The following is an 18,003-nucleotide window of genomic DNA, read 5'->3' on the forward strand; positions in this document are numbered from 1 at the left end:
TAACAATGCAAAGGAGACAATGCCATATTAAAGTATGGCAAGGATGGGAGAAAAACCCTGTCAACCTAGAATTCTATACCCAGCGAAAATATCTGTCAGATAGGAAGACAAAATAAAGACTTTATTAAATGTACAGAAGCCAAAAGAATTCATCATCGTGAACCTATCGTGCAAAAATTGTTTTAAGAAATTCTTTTAGACAGAAGGAAAATGATAGCAGATGTAAATCTGGATTTTCCCAAAGGAATGAAGATCACCTGAAAAGGCAACATCATGACTTTTCCCCTGGACAGGATGGGTCTGTTTTGCCCCATCTTGAGTTTGAACATGAGGGTGCTCCTGATTCAGCTTCAGGTTTCCCAGTAAGGAATAGGTGACAAGCATGAGGAGAAACCTGGTGATAAGGAACTGGTCCCTGACCGAACAGAGCTTCCTGACCATATGGACCACTCACCCTGGAAACTGTTACTGAGAGACTGATCAAAGTATACTCTTTAGGATTTCTGTGTTTTAGAGTATTATTGATACTGCACATTGACCTTTATCTTACTTAAAACAATTATTTTTAAAGCTGTAAAGTTGCCTTCTACATTAAGATCTTTAATCTACTTGGAATTTTTCTTTTTCAACATGAAGATACATTCGATCCAGAGTAGCCCAATGGAAATACTATCTTGTTTTCACTAATCTGAAATGCCAACCCTATCATATATCAACCACCTATATATGCATGGAAGTCTTCCTGGGCAATCTCTTCTGTTAGTCTGTTTCTCTGTCTAGACACCAGTATTATGATATCCACATACTAATTAGATACATTTATACAAATAAGAAAATATTCTTTCTTCTTTCTGAAATGTACCTTGATTCTTCCTAGCCTGTTGAATTTCCAAATTAGTGTTAGGATCATTTTTTTAAAAAATAGATGAAGAGGTTTATTAAGAATTCCAGCCAGATCACCTTAGTTTCAACCTGTCTTACTAACAGTTGATAAGTACTAAACTCTCCAGTCCATGACAAAGTCAGTCACAGAATGACTTCTTTTTTTTTTTTTAAAGACTTTATTTATTTATTTGTCAGAGAGAGCGAGAGCGAGAGCGAGCACAGGCAGACAGAGTGGCAGGCAGAGTCAGAGGGAGAAGCAGGCTCCCTGCAGAGCAAGGAGCCCAATGTGGGACTCGATCCCAGGACACCAGGATCACGACCTGAGCCGAAGGCAGCTGCTTAACCAACTGAGCCACCCAGGCGTCCCCACAGAATGACTTCTTGTCTTCACAACTGCAGGGCCAAAAGTAGATGTGGTAGTGAAGGGAGACATTTCACTTAGGTAGTAGGCATCTAGGGGTCAGATCTCTTCCTTCTCTTCCACATTCCCTTAGCAGTAAGGATATCATTTCCCACTGGGTCAATATTAGCTTCAGTTATTTTGGTGTAGACTTTGTAGATACAGTGTCATTGCTGTAATCACATATAAGTACATACCAACTGCACATGGAAGGCATGGGTCAGACTATATTTATCGGATTCACAATGTAAAATACACAGCACTTAATATATTTTCCAGGGTTTTCAGTAGATACTTCTTGGCTGACTCGAGGGTTAAATTCTCTATAACTTCATTAACTTCATTTTAATATAATGTTGAAGAATTCTGACAATTTATCAACATTTATCATTTACTGTTGAAGGCCTACTTTGCTCTAAGTACAATACTAAGTACTGAATATTCAGCAGTTGAGAAATAGATATGGATCCTTCTCTCAGGACAATCTAACATTTAAACAAAATAAACAGAAATATAAATAATTTATAATTGTGTTTAATTCTATGAAGGAAAAAATAGGGATGTATATAAGAATGACTAGAGGGAGAATATACATTTTTTATATATTACAACAGAATCTATACAGAAGAAATGTGATTTGACTTATTACCAGATTTATATAGCAAATTAAACATAATTTTTTCCTGTAGTTAATTAATGTACTCATTGGTTCCACGGTATTCTTGTTCATTGGCACTATAATGATCCAGATATCAGGCTCACAAAAATGGCCAAGGCCCAGTTCCGGTCTTTGAGGAGATCCAAGCTCAGTGGCTTACAAAATTACTTTTCACTAAAAGAACTGCATGCCGAAAGACAGCATAAATATATCCTTTTTCTTTCTTTTTTTTTAGATGAGGATAGGCATTCACTCGGGTTCTGTGCTCGCTGGAGTTGTTGGAGTGAGAATGCCACGATATTGCCTGTTTGGAAATAATGTCACTCTGGCAAGCAAATTTGAATCAGGAAGTCACCCTCGGCGCATCAATGTCAGCCCCACCACTTACCAGTAAGTGTTCTTTGACCTCTCCTCCTCCTCCTGTCTTTGGCCTTGGCTTGAGCTAACATCCTGTCATTTGTGAGACCCTGTATTTATTTATACTGTTTTTGATCATGTCATTCTCTAAGGTGATAGGAGTAGGTCCACCCAGTCTGAAAGATAGCAATTGTCACATAAATGTTTATGCGCACCAGGAGAGAGGGCACGAGGAGCCTGACTTGACTGGAGGTAAACATCGGTTTGTCATTTCCCGCAGTCGCCCTCCTTCTGAGGTACACCTGTTTGAATACAGGAGAGCAAGTGTTGGAGAGTTCGGCATCACACCCAGAGTCCTCACATTTTCCAAATGTTCGTCAATATTTATAAAAGTCCGAGGAATGAAAGAGAAAAGACATTTTGTCAGCTTTTATTCTTTGGAATAATTAAGGTAAATAATGACTCTCTAAAGTTAAATATATATAGGGCAAAGAGTTAAACTTCAAACTCTCTCTTAAAGGTCATATTTAACAACTCTACGCACACAGCTGACAGCTGAACACATCTGTATTTTGTACCTGGTAGATGTCCGTTCACCTACTGGTTACTGCACTTCCTAGGTATGGGGACCGTGTCTGTTCTAGCTCATCATTATATTCCCAGAACTTGCAGAACATGCGTAACACATATAAGCACTCCTTAAATATTTATTGAATTAATGAATAAATGCATTGGTAGGATGCACTTTTCTAGATTAAGATGACTATCTCCTGTATGTTAGACTTTGGTTTTATATTTGGCATTGTTCTGCAAGCTAATTGGTGCCGTGGTTTGGATAACTAAGAAATCATATTGTAAAACTGTTGAGTGGAAGTAATGACCATTGATATTTTTTCTTTTTCTATTTTTATTGAAGTATAATTAACATACAATGTGATATTAATTTCAAGCATATAACAAATTACTTTGACAATTCTATACATTACTCAGTGTTCACACGGTAAGTGCAGTCAATCATAAGTCATTGTAAAATGTTTTTATAATATTATTGACTATATTTCCTATGCTGTAGTTTTCATCTCCATGACTTATTTTATATTGGGACTCTGTGGTTCTTTATCCTCTTTATTTCACCTACCCTCCCACCTACATCCCTGATGGCACCCGGCAGTTTGTTCTCTGTACTTCAGCATCACTTTTTTGGTCCCTTTTCTTTGTTTTGGTTTTTAGGTGCCACATACAAATGAAATCCTATGGTATTGGTTGTTCTGTGACTTATTTCATTTAGTGTCATATGTTCTAGTGTCTCCCAATCAGATAGGGGCCTCCGGATGTGGGGCAATGATCAGCTGGAGGCTGGGGGCGGGGGAGAGGAAAGAATCCACTGAGGCAGAACAAAGGAGATAGATATTTACTGAATATACCCATAGCGAGTGGTGAGTGGGACAACAGAGGAGGGTTGTCTGCCACAAGGCAGTGGGCTGCTTTTAAAGAGAGAAGGTGAGGAGCTATGGTGGCTCAAAAGAATTCTCCTTTTGATCACTGTGCTTGGTTTTAAGTAACCCATTGGTCAGCTAGGACCTATGGATGTTTTGGGGTTGGTTGGGGGGGGGTCACCTGATGGGCCTGTCTGTAGTCAGCCAGGTGGTCACTCTGGTCCTTTCTGCATTCCATTGCTAAAGCCTGCCTAAAAGTGGCCTCTGTACTTAGGTCCATTAATGTTGTTGCAAATGGCAAAAGCACATTCTTTTTTATGGCTGAATAGTACTCTGTTATAAATATATATGCATATATATGATATATACACACACATACATATATGCCCCATATTGATCCATTCATCTGTCGACGAACACTTGGGTTGCTTCCATATTTGGCAATTGTAAATAATGCTTCCATAAGCACAGGGATGCTTGTATCTTTTTGAATTAGTCTTTTTTCTTTCTCTTGGAGTAAAGACCCGATAGTGGAATTACTGGATCATATGGCATTTCTGTTTTTAACATTTGGAGGAAACTCCACATTATCTTCCACAGTGGGCTGCAGCAGTGTACATTCCTACCAACAGTGACAAGGTTTCCCTTTTCTCCACATCCTTGCCAGCACTTGCTGTTCTCAGCATTTTGACAGTAGCCGTCCGACTGGTATAAGGTGATATCTCATTGTGTCTGGGTGTCTTGTTTTGTTTTGGTTGGGGGGGACTGTTTGTCATTTCCCTGGTGATGGGTGATGCCGAGCATCTTCCCATGTGTTTATTGGCCTTCCATGTGTCTCTTTGGAAAGTTGGAAAAATGTCTGTTCAGGTCCTCTGCCCATTTTTTAATCAGATTGTTTTTGTGATGCTGAGTTCTATAAGTTCTTTCTATATTTTGGATATTAACCCTTTATCAGATAGATCATTTGCAAATATCTTCTCTCATTGGTAGGTAACTCTTTCATTTTGCTTATGGTTCCTTTGCTTTACAAAAACTTTTTATTTTGGTGGGGTCCCAAGTTTATTTTTGCTTTTCTTTCCCTTGCCTTAGGAGACATATGTAGAAAAATGTTGCTAAAGCCAATGGCAAAGAGATTACTCTCTGTTTTCCTCTAGGAGTTTTATGGTTTCAGGTGTCTCATTTAGGCCTTTTATGCATTTCGAGATTATTTTTGTGTGTGATATACGAAAGTGGTTCAGTTTTACTCTTTTGCATGTAGCTACACAGTTTCTCAAAAATGTTTTGTGAAAATTCTGTCTTTTTCCCATTGTATATTCTTGCCTCCTCTGTTACTTATTAATCAACCATATACGTTTAGGTTTATTTCTGGGTTCTATCCTGTTCCATTGATCTGTGTGTCTTTTTTGGTGCCAGTGCCTTATTGTTTTGGTTATTACAGATTTGTAAGTGCATCTTGAAATCTGAGATGTGAAACCTCCAGCTTTGTTCTTCTTTCTCAAGATTGGTTTGGCCGTTCATGGCCTTTTCTGGTTCTTCACAAATTTTATTTGTTCTAGTTGTGGGAAATGCTCTAGATGTTTTGAAGGAGATTGCATTTAATCTATATATTGCTTTGGATAATATAGACATTTTAACAATATTAATTCTTCAAATCCATAAGCCTGCTATGATTTTACATTTGTTTTATCTTCCATTTCTTTCAATAATGTTTTGTAGGTTTCAGAGATTAGAACTTTCACCTGTGTGGTTAAATTTATTCCTAGGTATTTTATCTTTTGGTGCAACTGTAAATTGAATTGTTTCCTTAATTTTTCCTTCTGCTACTTTGTGACTAGCATATAGAGACATGACACACTTTATATTGATTTTGTGTCCTGTGACTTGACTGGATTCATTTATCATTTCTAATAGTTTTTGGTGGTATCTTTAGGGTTTTCTGTATATAGTATAGATAGTAACACGTCATCTAAAAAGACTGACAGCTTTACTTCTTCCTTAGCAATTTGGAGCTCTTTCGTTTCTTTTTCTAGTCTGATTACTATGGCTGGGACTTCCAGCACTACGTTGAATGAAAGTGGCAGGAATGGAACCCTTGTTTTGTTCCTGATCTTAGAGAGAAGGTTCTCAGTTTTTTCACCACTGAGTATGATGTTAGCTGTGGGTTGGTCATATATGGCCTTTATTATGTCGAGTTCTGTTCCCTCTGCACCCACATTGTTCAGAGTTCTCATCATGAAAGAATGGGGAAAATATCAAATGCTATAATCTGCATCTCTTCAGATGATCCTATGGTTTTATCCTGTTGTTAATGTGATGTATCATACTGACTGATTTGCACCATTACATATCTGGAAAAAAATCCCCCTTGATCACCGTGAATAATTTTTTAATGTGTTGCTGCATTGGGTTTAATAATTAATCATTTGAGGATTTTTGCATCTATGTTCATCAGATATATTGGCCTGTAGTTGGTTGGTTGGTTGTTTTGTACTTTTTTTTTTCCAATTTATTTATTTTCAGAAAAACAGTATTCATTATTTTTTCACCACACCCAGTGCTCCATGCAAGCTGTGCCCTCTATAATACCCACCACCTGGTACCCCAACCTCCCACCCCCCCGCCACTTCAAACCCCTCAGATTGTTTTTCAGAGTCCATAGTCTCTCATGGTTCATCTCCCCTTCCAATTTACCCAAAAGCACATACCCTCCCCAAAGTCCATAACCCTACCCCCCTTCTCCCAACCCCCCTCCCCCCAGCAACCCACAGTTTGTTTCGTGAGATTAAGAGTCACTTATGGTTTGTCTCCCTCCCTATCCCATCTTGTTTCATGGATTCTTCTCCTACCCACTTAAGCCCCCATGTTGCATCACCACTTCCTCATATCAGGGAGGTCATATGATATTTGTCTTTCTCCGCTTGACTTATTTCGCTAAGCATGATACGCTCTAGTTCCATCCATGTTGTTGCAAATGGCAAGATTTCGTTTCTTTTTTTTTTTTTTCTTCAATTTATTTATTTTCAGAAAAACAGTGTTCATTATTTTCTCACCACACCCAGTGCTCCATGCAAGCCGTGCCCTCTATAATACCCACCACCTGGTACCCCAACCTCCCACCCCCCCGCCACTTCAAACCCCTCAGATTGTTTTTCAGAGTCCATAGTCTCTCATGGTTCATCTCCCCTTCCAATTTACCCAAAAGCACATACCCTCCCCAATGTCAATAACCCTACCCCCCTTCTCCCAACCCCCCTCCCCCCAGCAACCCACAGTTTGTTTCGTGAGATTAAGAGTCACTTATGGTTTGTCTCCCTCCCTATCCCATCTTGTTTCATGGATTCTTCTCCTACCCACTTAAGCCCCCATGTTGCATCACCACTTCCTCATATCAGGGAGGTCATATGATATTTGTCTTTCTCCGCTTGACTTATTTCGCTAAGCATGATACGCTCTAGTTCCATCCATGTTGTCGCAAATGGCAAGATTTCGTTTCTTTTGATGGCTGTGTATATATACCACATCTTCTTGATCCATTCATCTGTTGATGGACATCTAGGTTCTTTCCATAGTTTGGCTATTGTGGACATTGCTGCTATAAACATTCGGGTGCACGTGCCCCTTTGGATCACTACGTTTGTATCTTTAGGGTAAATTCCCAGTAGTGCAATTGCTGGGTCATAGGGCAGTTCTATTTTCAACATTTTGAGGAACCTCCATGCTGTTTTCCAGAGCGGTTGCACCAGCTTGCATTCCCACCAACAGTGTAGGAGGGTTCCCCTTTCTCCGCATCCTCGCCAGCATCTGTCATTTCCTGACTTGTTGATTTTAGCCATTCTGACTGTACTTTTTTTTTTTTAAAGATTTCATTTTTCCAGAGTAAGGGGGGAAAAGAGGGAGGGGCACAAGCAGACTACCTTGAGTGTGAAGCCTGATGTGTGGCTTGATATTAGGACCCTGAGATCATGACTTGAGCCAAAACCAAGAGTCAGACCCTTAACTGACTGAGCCACTGAGGTGAACTGATTTTGTTTATTTTGTGGTGTCTTCGGTCTGGTTTTGGTATCTCACAATAATGCTGGCCTTGTAGACTGAGTTAGGAAGTTTTCATCACTTTCATTTTTTGGAACAGTTTGTGAAGAATAGGTATTAACTCTTCTTTAAATGTTTAGTGGAGTTCACCTGTGAAGCCATGTGGGCTGGAACTTTTATTTGTTGGGAGTTTGTTGGTTACTGATTCAATTTCATTACTAGTAACTGCTCAGTTCAAATCTTCTATTTCTTCCTGATTCAGTTTTAGAAGACGGTAGGTTTCTGGAATTTATCCATTTGACTAAGTCCTCCAGTATGTGAGCATATAACTTTTCATAATATGTTCTTGTAATACTTTGTATTTTTGTGGCGTCAGCTGCTATTTCTTCTCCTTCATTTCTGATGTTATTTGAATCCTCTTTTTTCTTTGATGAATCTGGCTAAAATTTTTTCAGTGTTGTTGATCTTTTTAGAAAACCAACTCTTGGTTTCATTGATCTTTTACATTGTCCGTTTAGTCTCTGTTTTGTTCATTTCTGCACAGATCTTTATTTCTTTCCTTCTTCTAACCTAGGGTTTGTTTGTACTTTTTTTCCCTTTGTAGCTCCTCAGGTGTAAGGTTAGGTTTTTTGAGAATTTCTTGTTTTTTGAGCAGGCCTGTATTGCTGGCAAGTTCCCTATGACTGCTTGTGTTGTGTCCCGCGTTGCATCCCACAGTTTTGGCCTGCCATGTTCTCATTTTCATTTGTCCCATGTATTCCTTGATTTTTTTTTTCTTTGGTTTCTTGGTTGACCCACTAATTGTTGAGTAGCATGTTGTTTACCCTCTGCGTGTTTGTGGGTTTTTTCTGGATTTTTCTTATAATTGATTTCTGGTATCATACTGTTATGATTGGAAAACATACTTTATATGATCTCAATTTTCTTAAATTTACTGAAACTTACTTTATGGCCTCTCAGGTAATCTGTCCTGGAGAGTGTTCCTTATGCACTTATAGAATTTTTGTTCTGCTGTTTGAGGATGGAATATTCTTTATATATGTCAGGTTCATCTGGTTTGATGTGAGTTTCGAAGCCACTCTTCCCTTACTGATTCTCTGTGTGGGTAATCGATCCGTTGATGTAAGTGGGGTGTTAAAGCCCCTAGTAGTAGTATATTACTGTCCATTTGTTTCTGTCTGTTAATATTTGCATTATATATTTCGGTGCTCCTGGGTTGTGTCTGCAGGTATTTACAAACTGTTCCCTCCTCTTCATGGGTTGTTCCCTTTATCATGATGTAACGCCCTGCACTGCTTCTTGCTACAGTCTGTGTTTTGAAGTTTATTTTGTCTGATACAAGAGGTGCCACCCTTTGTGCACTTTCATTGCATGGCATATGTTTTTCTATTCCTTCACTTTTTGCCTGCATGTGGTTTTAGGTTTGAAGTGCAATTTGTAGGCAGGATACATATGGGTCTTGTTTTTTTATTCATTTAGTCATCCTCTGTGTTTTAATAGGAACATTTAGATCATTTACATTGAAAATGGTTGATAGGCATGTACTTGTTAATTGTTTTCTGGTTGTTTTTCTGGTTCTTCTATGTTTCTTCTTCTCTTGCTCATATCCCTTATGGTTTGACGGCTTTGAACAGTGTTATGCTTGAATTTCTATTTTTTGCATCTGTATTATAAGCTTTTGATTTGTGGTTACCATGTGTTCGTATCTAACACCTTATGTGTCCAGTGGTCTGTACTTAAAGTTACAGTTCCTTAAGTCCAAACACACTGCAAGGACTGAATTTTTATTCCTCCTCCATGTTTTGTGATTATGATATTATATTTTATGTATTCTTGAACTAATTTTTATAGATATAATTGATTTCATTATCACTTTTTTTGTTTTAACCTGAATACTATCTTTATAAGTGATCTATTTCTACTATATATTTGCTTTTATCAGTAAAAATTTTTCCTTTCGTAATTTTGTTCCAGTTATGGCCTTACCTTTATACTTAGAGAATTCTCTTTAACATTTTGTATAAGGCTGGTTTGGTGATGAATCCCTTTAACTTTTAATTGGGAAACACTTTTTCTGTCCTTCTGTTCTGGATGATAGTCTAGCTGGATAGAGTACTTTTGGTGTTTTTGTTTTTCTTTTCTTTTGTTTTTTGTTTTTAACCTTCAGCACTTTGAATCTATCCTGCCACTTTCTTCTGGTGTGCAGAGTTTCTGTGGATAGCCTTATGGGGTTTCCCTCACATTTTGATTGTGTGTTTTTGTATTGCAGCTGTAAGATACTTGATCATTGCTTTTGCTGTTTTGTTTGTTATTTGCCATGGTATGGACCTACTGGGTTTATCTTGTTAAGGGTTCTCTGTTTCCTGGACCTGGATGTCTGTTTCCTTCCCCATATTTGGGAGTTTTCAGCTATTATTTCTTCTAATAAATTTTCTCCCCCACCCCATTTTTAAAAAAGATTTTATTTACTTATTTGTCAGAGAAAGAGAGAGAGTACAAGCAGGGGGGAATGACAGGCAGAGGGAGAAGCAGGCTGACGGCTGAGCAGGGAGCCCCAGGCAGGACTAGATCTCAGGACCCTGGGATTATGAGCAGAGCCGAAGGCAGACACTTAACTAACTGAGCCACCCAGGCATGCATCCCTGTTTGCCTGCCTTTCTTTTTCTTTCTTTCTTCATTTAACAGAGAGAGGGAAATCACAAGTAAGCAGAGAGACAGGCAGACAGAGAGAGGGGAGGAAGCAGGCTCCCTGCAGAGCAGAGAGCCCGACATGGGGCTTGATCCCAGGACCCTGGGATCATGACCTGAGCCGAAGGCAGAGGCTTTAACCCACTGAGCCACCTGGGTGCCCCCCTATTTTCCCTTCTTTATTTCTTCTCCTTCTGGGATCCCTATAATATTGATGTTATTATACTTGATGTTGCTGAGCTCCTTTAACTTTTTTCATTTATTCATATTTTTTCTGTTTCTTGTTCAGCGTGGTTGCTTTCCATTACCTGGTTTTCCAGATTGCTGATGCACTCTTCTGCTGTTGATTCCATGTAGTCAATTTTTTGATTCCATTAATTGAATTTCTTATTGCTGAGAGGTTATTTTTTCCATATTTCTGTCTTCCTGTTGACATTCTCATTATTCCAGCCACTCTTGTCTCAAATCCAGAGACTATCTTTATGACCACTGCTTGGAATTCAGTATTAGGCACATTGCTAATCTCTGTTTCATGTAGTTATTTTACTGTGACTGTGTCTTGTTCTTTCATTTGGGACATATTCTTTTATCTCCTCGTTTTGTCTGACTCTTCGTGTTTGTTTCTATGTCTTGGGGAAGTCAATTATGTCACCTGGTCTTTAAAGTAGTGCTCTTGTGTAGAAGAGGGCCTGTGGTGTCCTATAGGGATATCCCCTTGGTCACCCAAACTAGGTGCTCCAGGGGTGTCGCCCTTGTGGGCCACATGTTCCTTTCCGTTGTGGCTGAGCCACGGTTGCCTCTAGCCCAGCCTGCTGCAATGACCTGCTTTACCTAGTGTCAGGGCACTGCGCCGTGTTCAGTTTCCCCGCCGTTGAGAGACTTGAGGCTGCTGTGGGCCCATCAGTGGGCAAGTTTCGAAGTCGGGCTGAGTGTCTGCACCCAGGCTTTCTGCCAGAACTGTAGGTAGTACTCAAGGGCAGGGTTTGCTCCCTGGAAGCCTGAGAGTTCTCATCAGTGTGTCGGCCTCTCTGCCACAGCTGCTGGCACCCTGAATGGCGGGGCTTACTGCCTCTGCGGACAGCTGCGAGACCAAGATGCTGGAATACAGAGGTCATCTCACCCCCTCCCCAGAGCAGTGGGAGTGGCGTTGACCCCTGCTGGAGTTATTTACAAAGTGTGGCAGGTCTGCTAAATTTAGTGGGTTGAATTGTGGTGACCACAAAGGGGATGGGGGGCTGGGTGTGCGACTCTCGCAATGTGGATAGAAAGTGTTGGTTTTGGCTCCTGTAAGTGTCCAGCGACCTAGGCTCGGGGAGGGGAAGAAAAATGACGCCCACCAGCACTTTCCTCCTCAGAGAAATCTCTTTAAGATCCCTGCCCATGCAGAACATAGCTGAGATTAGTGAAGAAGTCTCCTTCTCATAAACCCCAAGTTCTTTTCAAACTGCTGTTTCTCTGCTGTTTCTCAGGGTGAGCCATTCTGCCGGCTCCTGAAGCGCGGGGTCCCCATTTGCTCTTGCTCTCCGGGCTTGTGATGCCCCTTCCGTTGGTAGTTAGTCTTGCTGGGAGTTGGATTCCCAACTGCATCTCCGCCCCTCCTGCCCTGTTCAGTGTGGCCTCTCCTTGAGGATTAACTGTGCAGGGTCTGCTCTGCCAGTCTTCTGGTCATTTCCAGAGTTAGTGGTGCAGAGACAGCTGTACCTCAGTGTGTCCTTGGGTCAGGGTGAGCTCAGGATCCTCCTACTCTTCAGTCTATCCTGAATGTCCCTTGAGTTTTAAAATTATATCTTAAAAAAAAACCTGAAGCAAAAAAATTTGTAAATATAGATAGAAGTTGATAATAATGATGATTTTTGAAAATTTTGATATATCTAGAGAGAAAATTACTCTCAGAGGAAAGATATCTAGATTTCTGAGGTGATGAGAAAGGGAACTGCAGGTCGCTTAAAAACTACCTGTCAGTTAGAGGGTATTTATATAAGGGTTTTGCTTCTTTTAAACTTATTCCACTTTTTTTTAACAAAATTCTGGGCATAATACAGATGATCTGACAGTTTCCATGTTAACATTTTTCTATTTTAAAAAATGACATGGAAAGAATGAATTAACTGTTTGAGGAGTTCGTGCCCCGTAAGCTGAGACACGATGGCTGTGGATGGCTTTGTTTGCACGTGAGCAGAAAGGAGACCCCCCGCAAGCCACTCAGGCCCCGGCCCGTGGGTCCTGCCCCTTCCATACTCCTCAGTGAGGTGCTCAGTAAGGTCTTCAGGCCCGAATCATTTCAGCCATTGCAGGCACCAGAGCATTGCATTGTGTGTCGTCTGCCCCCGCCCCACCCACAAACAAACCAAACGGAGCCAGGGACAGACAGATTCAGATTTGAAAAGGTATTTTTTCCTGATTGGTCCCCAAGCATGTCATTCCTATTAATACTTTATAAAAATATGTTTACATTTACTTAATTAAAAAGCAAACCTTTTCTTGCTATTTCCCTGCGTTCCCCCCCTCCTTCCCTTCTTTCAACAAAGGCTTGTTGAGAACCTCCTGTATTCCAAGCAGTGGGACGGGCCCTGCAGTACCAGGGACGAGCCGCGTGCGCAGGCTCCCGGCCCTGGTGGGCGAGACCAGAGCGAGACCAGAGACCGCGTGCTGCGCGCACCTCCACCAGACACGAATCACAGTCGAGGGGCGCTGCGTGGAAGTAACCCCAACTAGAGTGTTAGAGCAAGAGGGGGCTGAGATGATGCTGGAAGGTCGTGGGAACAGTTTTCAGCCTAAGAGCAAGAAAAGATACTGAAGACTTTCTTTTTTAAAGCTTTTATTAATTTTTTTGAGAGGGAGAGCACAAGCAAGGGGGAGGAGTAGAGGGCGAGGCGGACTCCCTGCTGAGCTAGGAGCCCGGCAGGAGACTCAGTCCAGGGCCCTAGTCTTTTGCTATAACTAGCAGTTAGTAGTTATATAACTAGTAGTTATAGCAAAAGACTCTATAACTACAGTGATAGGAAATTTTCCTTAACCTTCAAACGATTTTTGCTTTTCTCATTTCTGATTTTTGCTTTTCTCATTTCTCTGTCTTCTGAGCTGAAGACAGAGGCTTAACCGAGTGAGCCCCCAGGTGCCTGATCCTGAAGACTGTTAAACAGAGGAGTGACTTGACCAGATTGTGCCTTAAAATTCACCGAGGCTGTAGAAAGGAAGCCAGCTTAGGGCGTGCCGAGGGCCAGCTCTCCACTGACTGAGAGCAGGTGGCCTTATCCCCATTGCCTTGATGGGGCACAGCTTAAGGATGCTACGCAATCCTTTTACTGTTTCTACTGTCTTCCCGCGCTTCGGAAGAGCAGTTGGGGTCACTGACCTTTGATTTCCATATAGATCCGGGCACCACTGCAAACAGTGCGCCTTGACTCCTGGCCGTGATCTTGCTGTGACTGAGTATCTTCTGTTGGTTCAGTCCATGCGGACCCGCACGGCTTGGTGGGGTGTAATTGCTCTGTTCATCGCTGCAGGTACAGAATGTACTTCCCTTTTCCAAGGAACCTGCAAGTTAAACACCAGGATGGAATTCTCGGGGACATTCTCTATAAAGAGGGAGGTTGCACTTTTTAAAGCAAATGGAAATTTGAAAAATTAAATGGAAAGTCTAGCTCATGAGAGCTTGAAATTTCCAGTTTTCTTTCCTGAATTAAATCCCATAGACTATTCAATATCATCTGAAATATTAGTATTACCTTGAAATCTTCAGAGAGGTTTATACTGACTTTATTTTTAGTAAGACTATATGATAAACACTGAATAGATTATTTGCACGTTATGATAACTGAAATAATCTTCTGAATTGTTCATTCCAAATACATTTTGCCTGAAATAGTATTTTTTTAAATCAATGAACTTTTATAAATATTTTGAAGCACTAAAAATCAACAGGAGTAATACCCATGATACCAGCATGGGTTTAATACTTACTGTATTTGCCTCAGCCTTTGGAATTCTTACTCCCTTCCATGGTGACATATACCCTAATAATTTTGGTGTGTTTAAAGGTTACTGTTCTATGCATTAACTTTCTCAGAAATACCCAAACACAATAGAATTTTATGTATTTTAATCTCTATGTGATATCTCACTATAGGAAAATTTCTCTAACATTGGTTATTATTTAAACAAAATTTTGTATGTTTAAGGTCAGTACTATGATGAGACTTGTTCATCATCATACAACTTTCCATTATATTCTAATATTTTTGTCTGTTCCTCTGTTGATTAACTTTTGTATTTTTCCTAATTTTTAACCATTACAAAGTGTGTTCCTATGAATATTGTTACTTACATGTAATTACCTTAAGTCACTTTACATTTCTTATCAGACAAACTGAGTTTCTTATATAAGAGTTGGAGGAACAATTGGGTATTTGCTCAAAATTTTTTAGACATAAGGAATAAAGTTTTAAAAATAGAAGTTATAGCTTCTGTATGGTAAGTCTTCATTTTTTAGACTTTTCCCAAATAAGTCATCTTTGTTATAACCAGTAATGGCCCAGGACCATTCCTTCTTCACGTAGAGGAGTTTATTTCCCATTTTATTTCTGGAAAAAAAAATAGTTAATGAGTTTCTAGTTTTCCATGTTCGATGTTTTCCCCCTTTCTCTCCAATACATGTGAAGTTTATACCCATCTTTATTCTCACTCATTCCAGTTTTGCAAGTGATAACTTTGCCATGTAGAGCATTCTTAGTTGTCTTTTTTGGGGGGTTTTTTCCTTTTAACGCTTTGACTCTGTGCTGTCAGTCTCCTCTGGCCTGCAGAGTTTCTCCAGAAAAACCACTTCTGCGGTCTGTAACTAGCTGCTTGTCACGTGTGCAGTTTTAAATTCTCTCCTTCTGTTCCATGGCACGCACCTCCTGGGGTTTTTTGGAATTCGTGTGCTTCCTGGATCTGGATGTCTGTTTCCTTTCCCTGCTTAGGGAAATTCTTAGTCTTTCTGTGTCTTTTCTCACTCTGGGACCTTTGTACTGTGAATGTTTGTTCACTTGTTGTCCTGGAGGTGCTTGAACCTCTCCTCATTTCTCTTTCTTCTTCTTTCTTACTGTAGTTCCGCTTTGGTGCTCTCCAGTAGCCTCTCTTCCCGAGAGCTGATCTGTTCTTCTGCCTCCTCTAATGTACTGTTGCTTCTCTGTGTTTTTCAGCTTTGGTTCTTGTTGTATATGTTCTATTCTTCAAGTTCTCACTGAGTTCATCCACTGTTCTCTCCAGTCCGGTGAGCATCTTTTTGCCCGTCCTCAATTAGATGGCTTGTCTCCATCTATTAATTCTTTTTCTTTGGTTTTGTCTTATTCTTTCATTTGCAACATTTTGCTCTTTCCTTATTTTGCTGGATCTTCTATATTTCCAGCAACCTGTCCTACATGCACAGGAATGGTCTTCCGTATCCTGGTGTCCTGTGTAAACTGCATGTGCTTGGTAACTTAGGCGCGCTGGAGCTTTGGCTCTGCTGGACGGGGGACCTCGGGGCACTTCAGGCTGGGGCATCGCTGGCGGGATATATGGCGCTGCCGGCGCAGGCCGAGGCGGTTCTGGGCTCTCTGCCGAGAGTGCCCTGGCAAGAAAGCCGGAGCTGAAGTGGGTGCAGGGGGGCAATCCTGGGCCCCTCCACACAAAGGACACCCTGGTAGGAGTGCTGAAGCTGAAGTGGGTGCAAGGCAGGGCTCTCGGCACAGCGTGCGGTCTGCAGCGTGCAAGGGCTCGGGGTTCCTGGGTTGCTCTACAACATAAGACACCCTGGTGAGTTGCCGGGAGCCTAGGTGGGCGCAGCCTGGGATGTGCTGTGTTACTCTGTGCTGTGGGCACCCTGGCATGCCCTGTAGAGCCAGAGTGGTACAGGCCTGGAGTATCCCATGATGCTTTGCACCTGTGTCACCTTGGCAAGATGCCTTGAGCTGTAGCGACCACTGACCAGGGCTGCTCTCAAGGTGGAGGGGAGCAGAAACAGTGATGCCCTTCAGCCCCTCCAGACCAGGAAGGGTTCCAGCAGCCCCCTTCCCTCTCCTGCCCCTGCAATTTGGCAGGCTTCTAGGACTGGTTTCTTTGTATTCTAGGTGCCCTTTTCTATCGGGTGCTCAGTGTTCCTCAATACTGTTCCTCCCCACGGCAGCTCCCAGGGCTGGGATGGGATTCCCTTCCTTACCGTGTCTCTGGCTCTCTTGCCCTTCTCTCTGGGGTCTGTGTTCTGTGTGCAGAAGCTGTTCAGTAGCCTGCAGTTCTTCTGCAGGGGGAAATGCTCTGTAAGTCAGTGTAGACTTGGTGTGTTCGTGGAGGAGGCAAGTTCAGGGTCTTCCCGCATCACCATCTGGGCCCGGAACTCCATCCTGTTGTGTACATGAAGGAACAGATCATCTTATTACTGGGCTGGAGTCTCACTGTAGAAGGTTAGCCATGTTGGATGATGTGTGAGAGCTGGATTACAGGCCTCATGTGGCAGTCCCAAGGAAACAGTCTGGTATTTTGGCCAAAGCCATTTTTAAGCCATGACTCAGAACTGAGCTAGCAATCAGCTTAATCAAGTTTTTATTAGCAAAGGCCTCTTCCTGATGACTAAGTTATAGTAATGTGATTTTTTAAAAATTTCTATTTTCTTGGCAAATCCCCAGATTTAAGCAGACGTACCTAGATTACTATGGACTTTTTGCTTAAATGATACAAGTTTATTATTTTGCAGTTTTGCAGAACAGAATTCTAACATGGGTTTCCCTGGGCTCAAACCAGCTTGTCATGATGGCTGCATTCTTTTCTGGAAGTTCTAGGAGATAATCAAGGCCATCTGTATTCCTTGGTTCACTGCTTCTCTCCTCCATCGTAAAGCTGGGAACCTCGCGTCTTTCTAACGCTGCTTCCATTGTCACCGGTCTTTAATTGAATGAGGTCCACGGGGTAACCCTGCAACCTTAATTCACCTGGGCCAGTATTCTGACATACTCCACTTCCAGAAGCTAGGACAGAGGCATTCTTTTTATTATTATTATTATTTTTTTTAAGATTTCTTTTTTATGTATTTATTTGACAGAGAGAAATCACAAGTAGATGGAGAGGCAGGCAGAGAGAGGAGGAAGCAGGCTCCCTGCTGAGCAGAGAGCCCGATGCGGGACTCGATCCCAGGACCCTGAGATCATGACCCGAGCCGAAGGCAGCTGCTTAACCCACTGAGCCACCCAGGCGCCCCCAGAGGCATTCTTTTAGTGAGGGAGTGGTTTATTCTTCCAGTAACAAGGGAAAAATCCGAGGGCTAAAGCTGCCTAGAACTATGGCCCTGTCCTTTCATGCTGCTGTAACAAAGTCTGGGAAGTTACAACTGAAATGTACTTCTCACAGCTGTGGAGGCTGGAGTCCGAGATCAAGGGCCAGCATGGTCGCTTCTGGTGCGCGCTTGCTTAGAGCTCTCAGAGGGCTGGCCTCTCCTGTTATGCTCATGTCGTGGAAAGAGAGGGGAAGCGAGCTCTCCGGCGACTCCTGTAAGGGCATTAATCCTGTCCATGAGAGCCTCCACCTCATGACCTCCC

General features: G+C 41.6%; 1 protein-coding gene across 2 annotated transcripts in view; it reads left to right on the forward strand.

Annotated features, from left to right (window-relative positions):
• The window catches only part of GUCY1A2 (guanylate cyclase 1 soluble subunit alpha 2), a 308,917-nt gene that overhangs the window by 266,427 nt on the left and 24,487 nt on the right, over positions 1–18,003 (forward strand). For both annotated transcript variants that reach the window (XM_044257727.1, XM_044257728.1), the window contains exon 7: positions 2,179–2,333. In XM_044257727.1, coding sequence (XP_044113662.1) covers positions 2,179–2,333 — 155 coding nt within the window. The remainder of the gene's footprint in view (positions 1–2,178; positions 2,334–18,003) is intronic.

This window comes from Neovison vison, chromosome 7 (genome assembly GCF_020171115.1).
Source record: "Neovison vison isolate M4711 chromosome 7, ASM_NN_V1, whole genome shotgun sequence".
Taxonomy (NCBI): Eukaryota; Metazoa; Chordata; class Mammalia; order Carnivora; family Mustelidae; genus Neogale; species Neogale vison.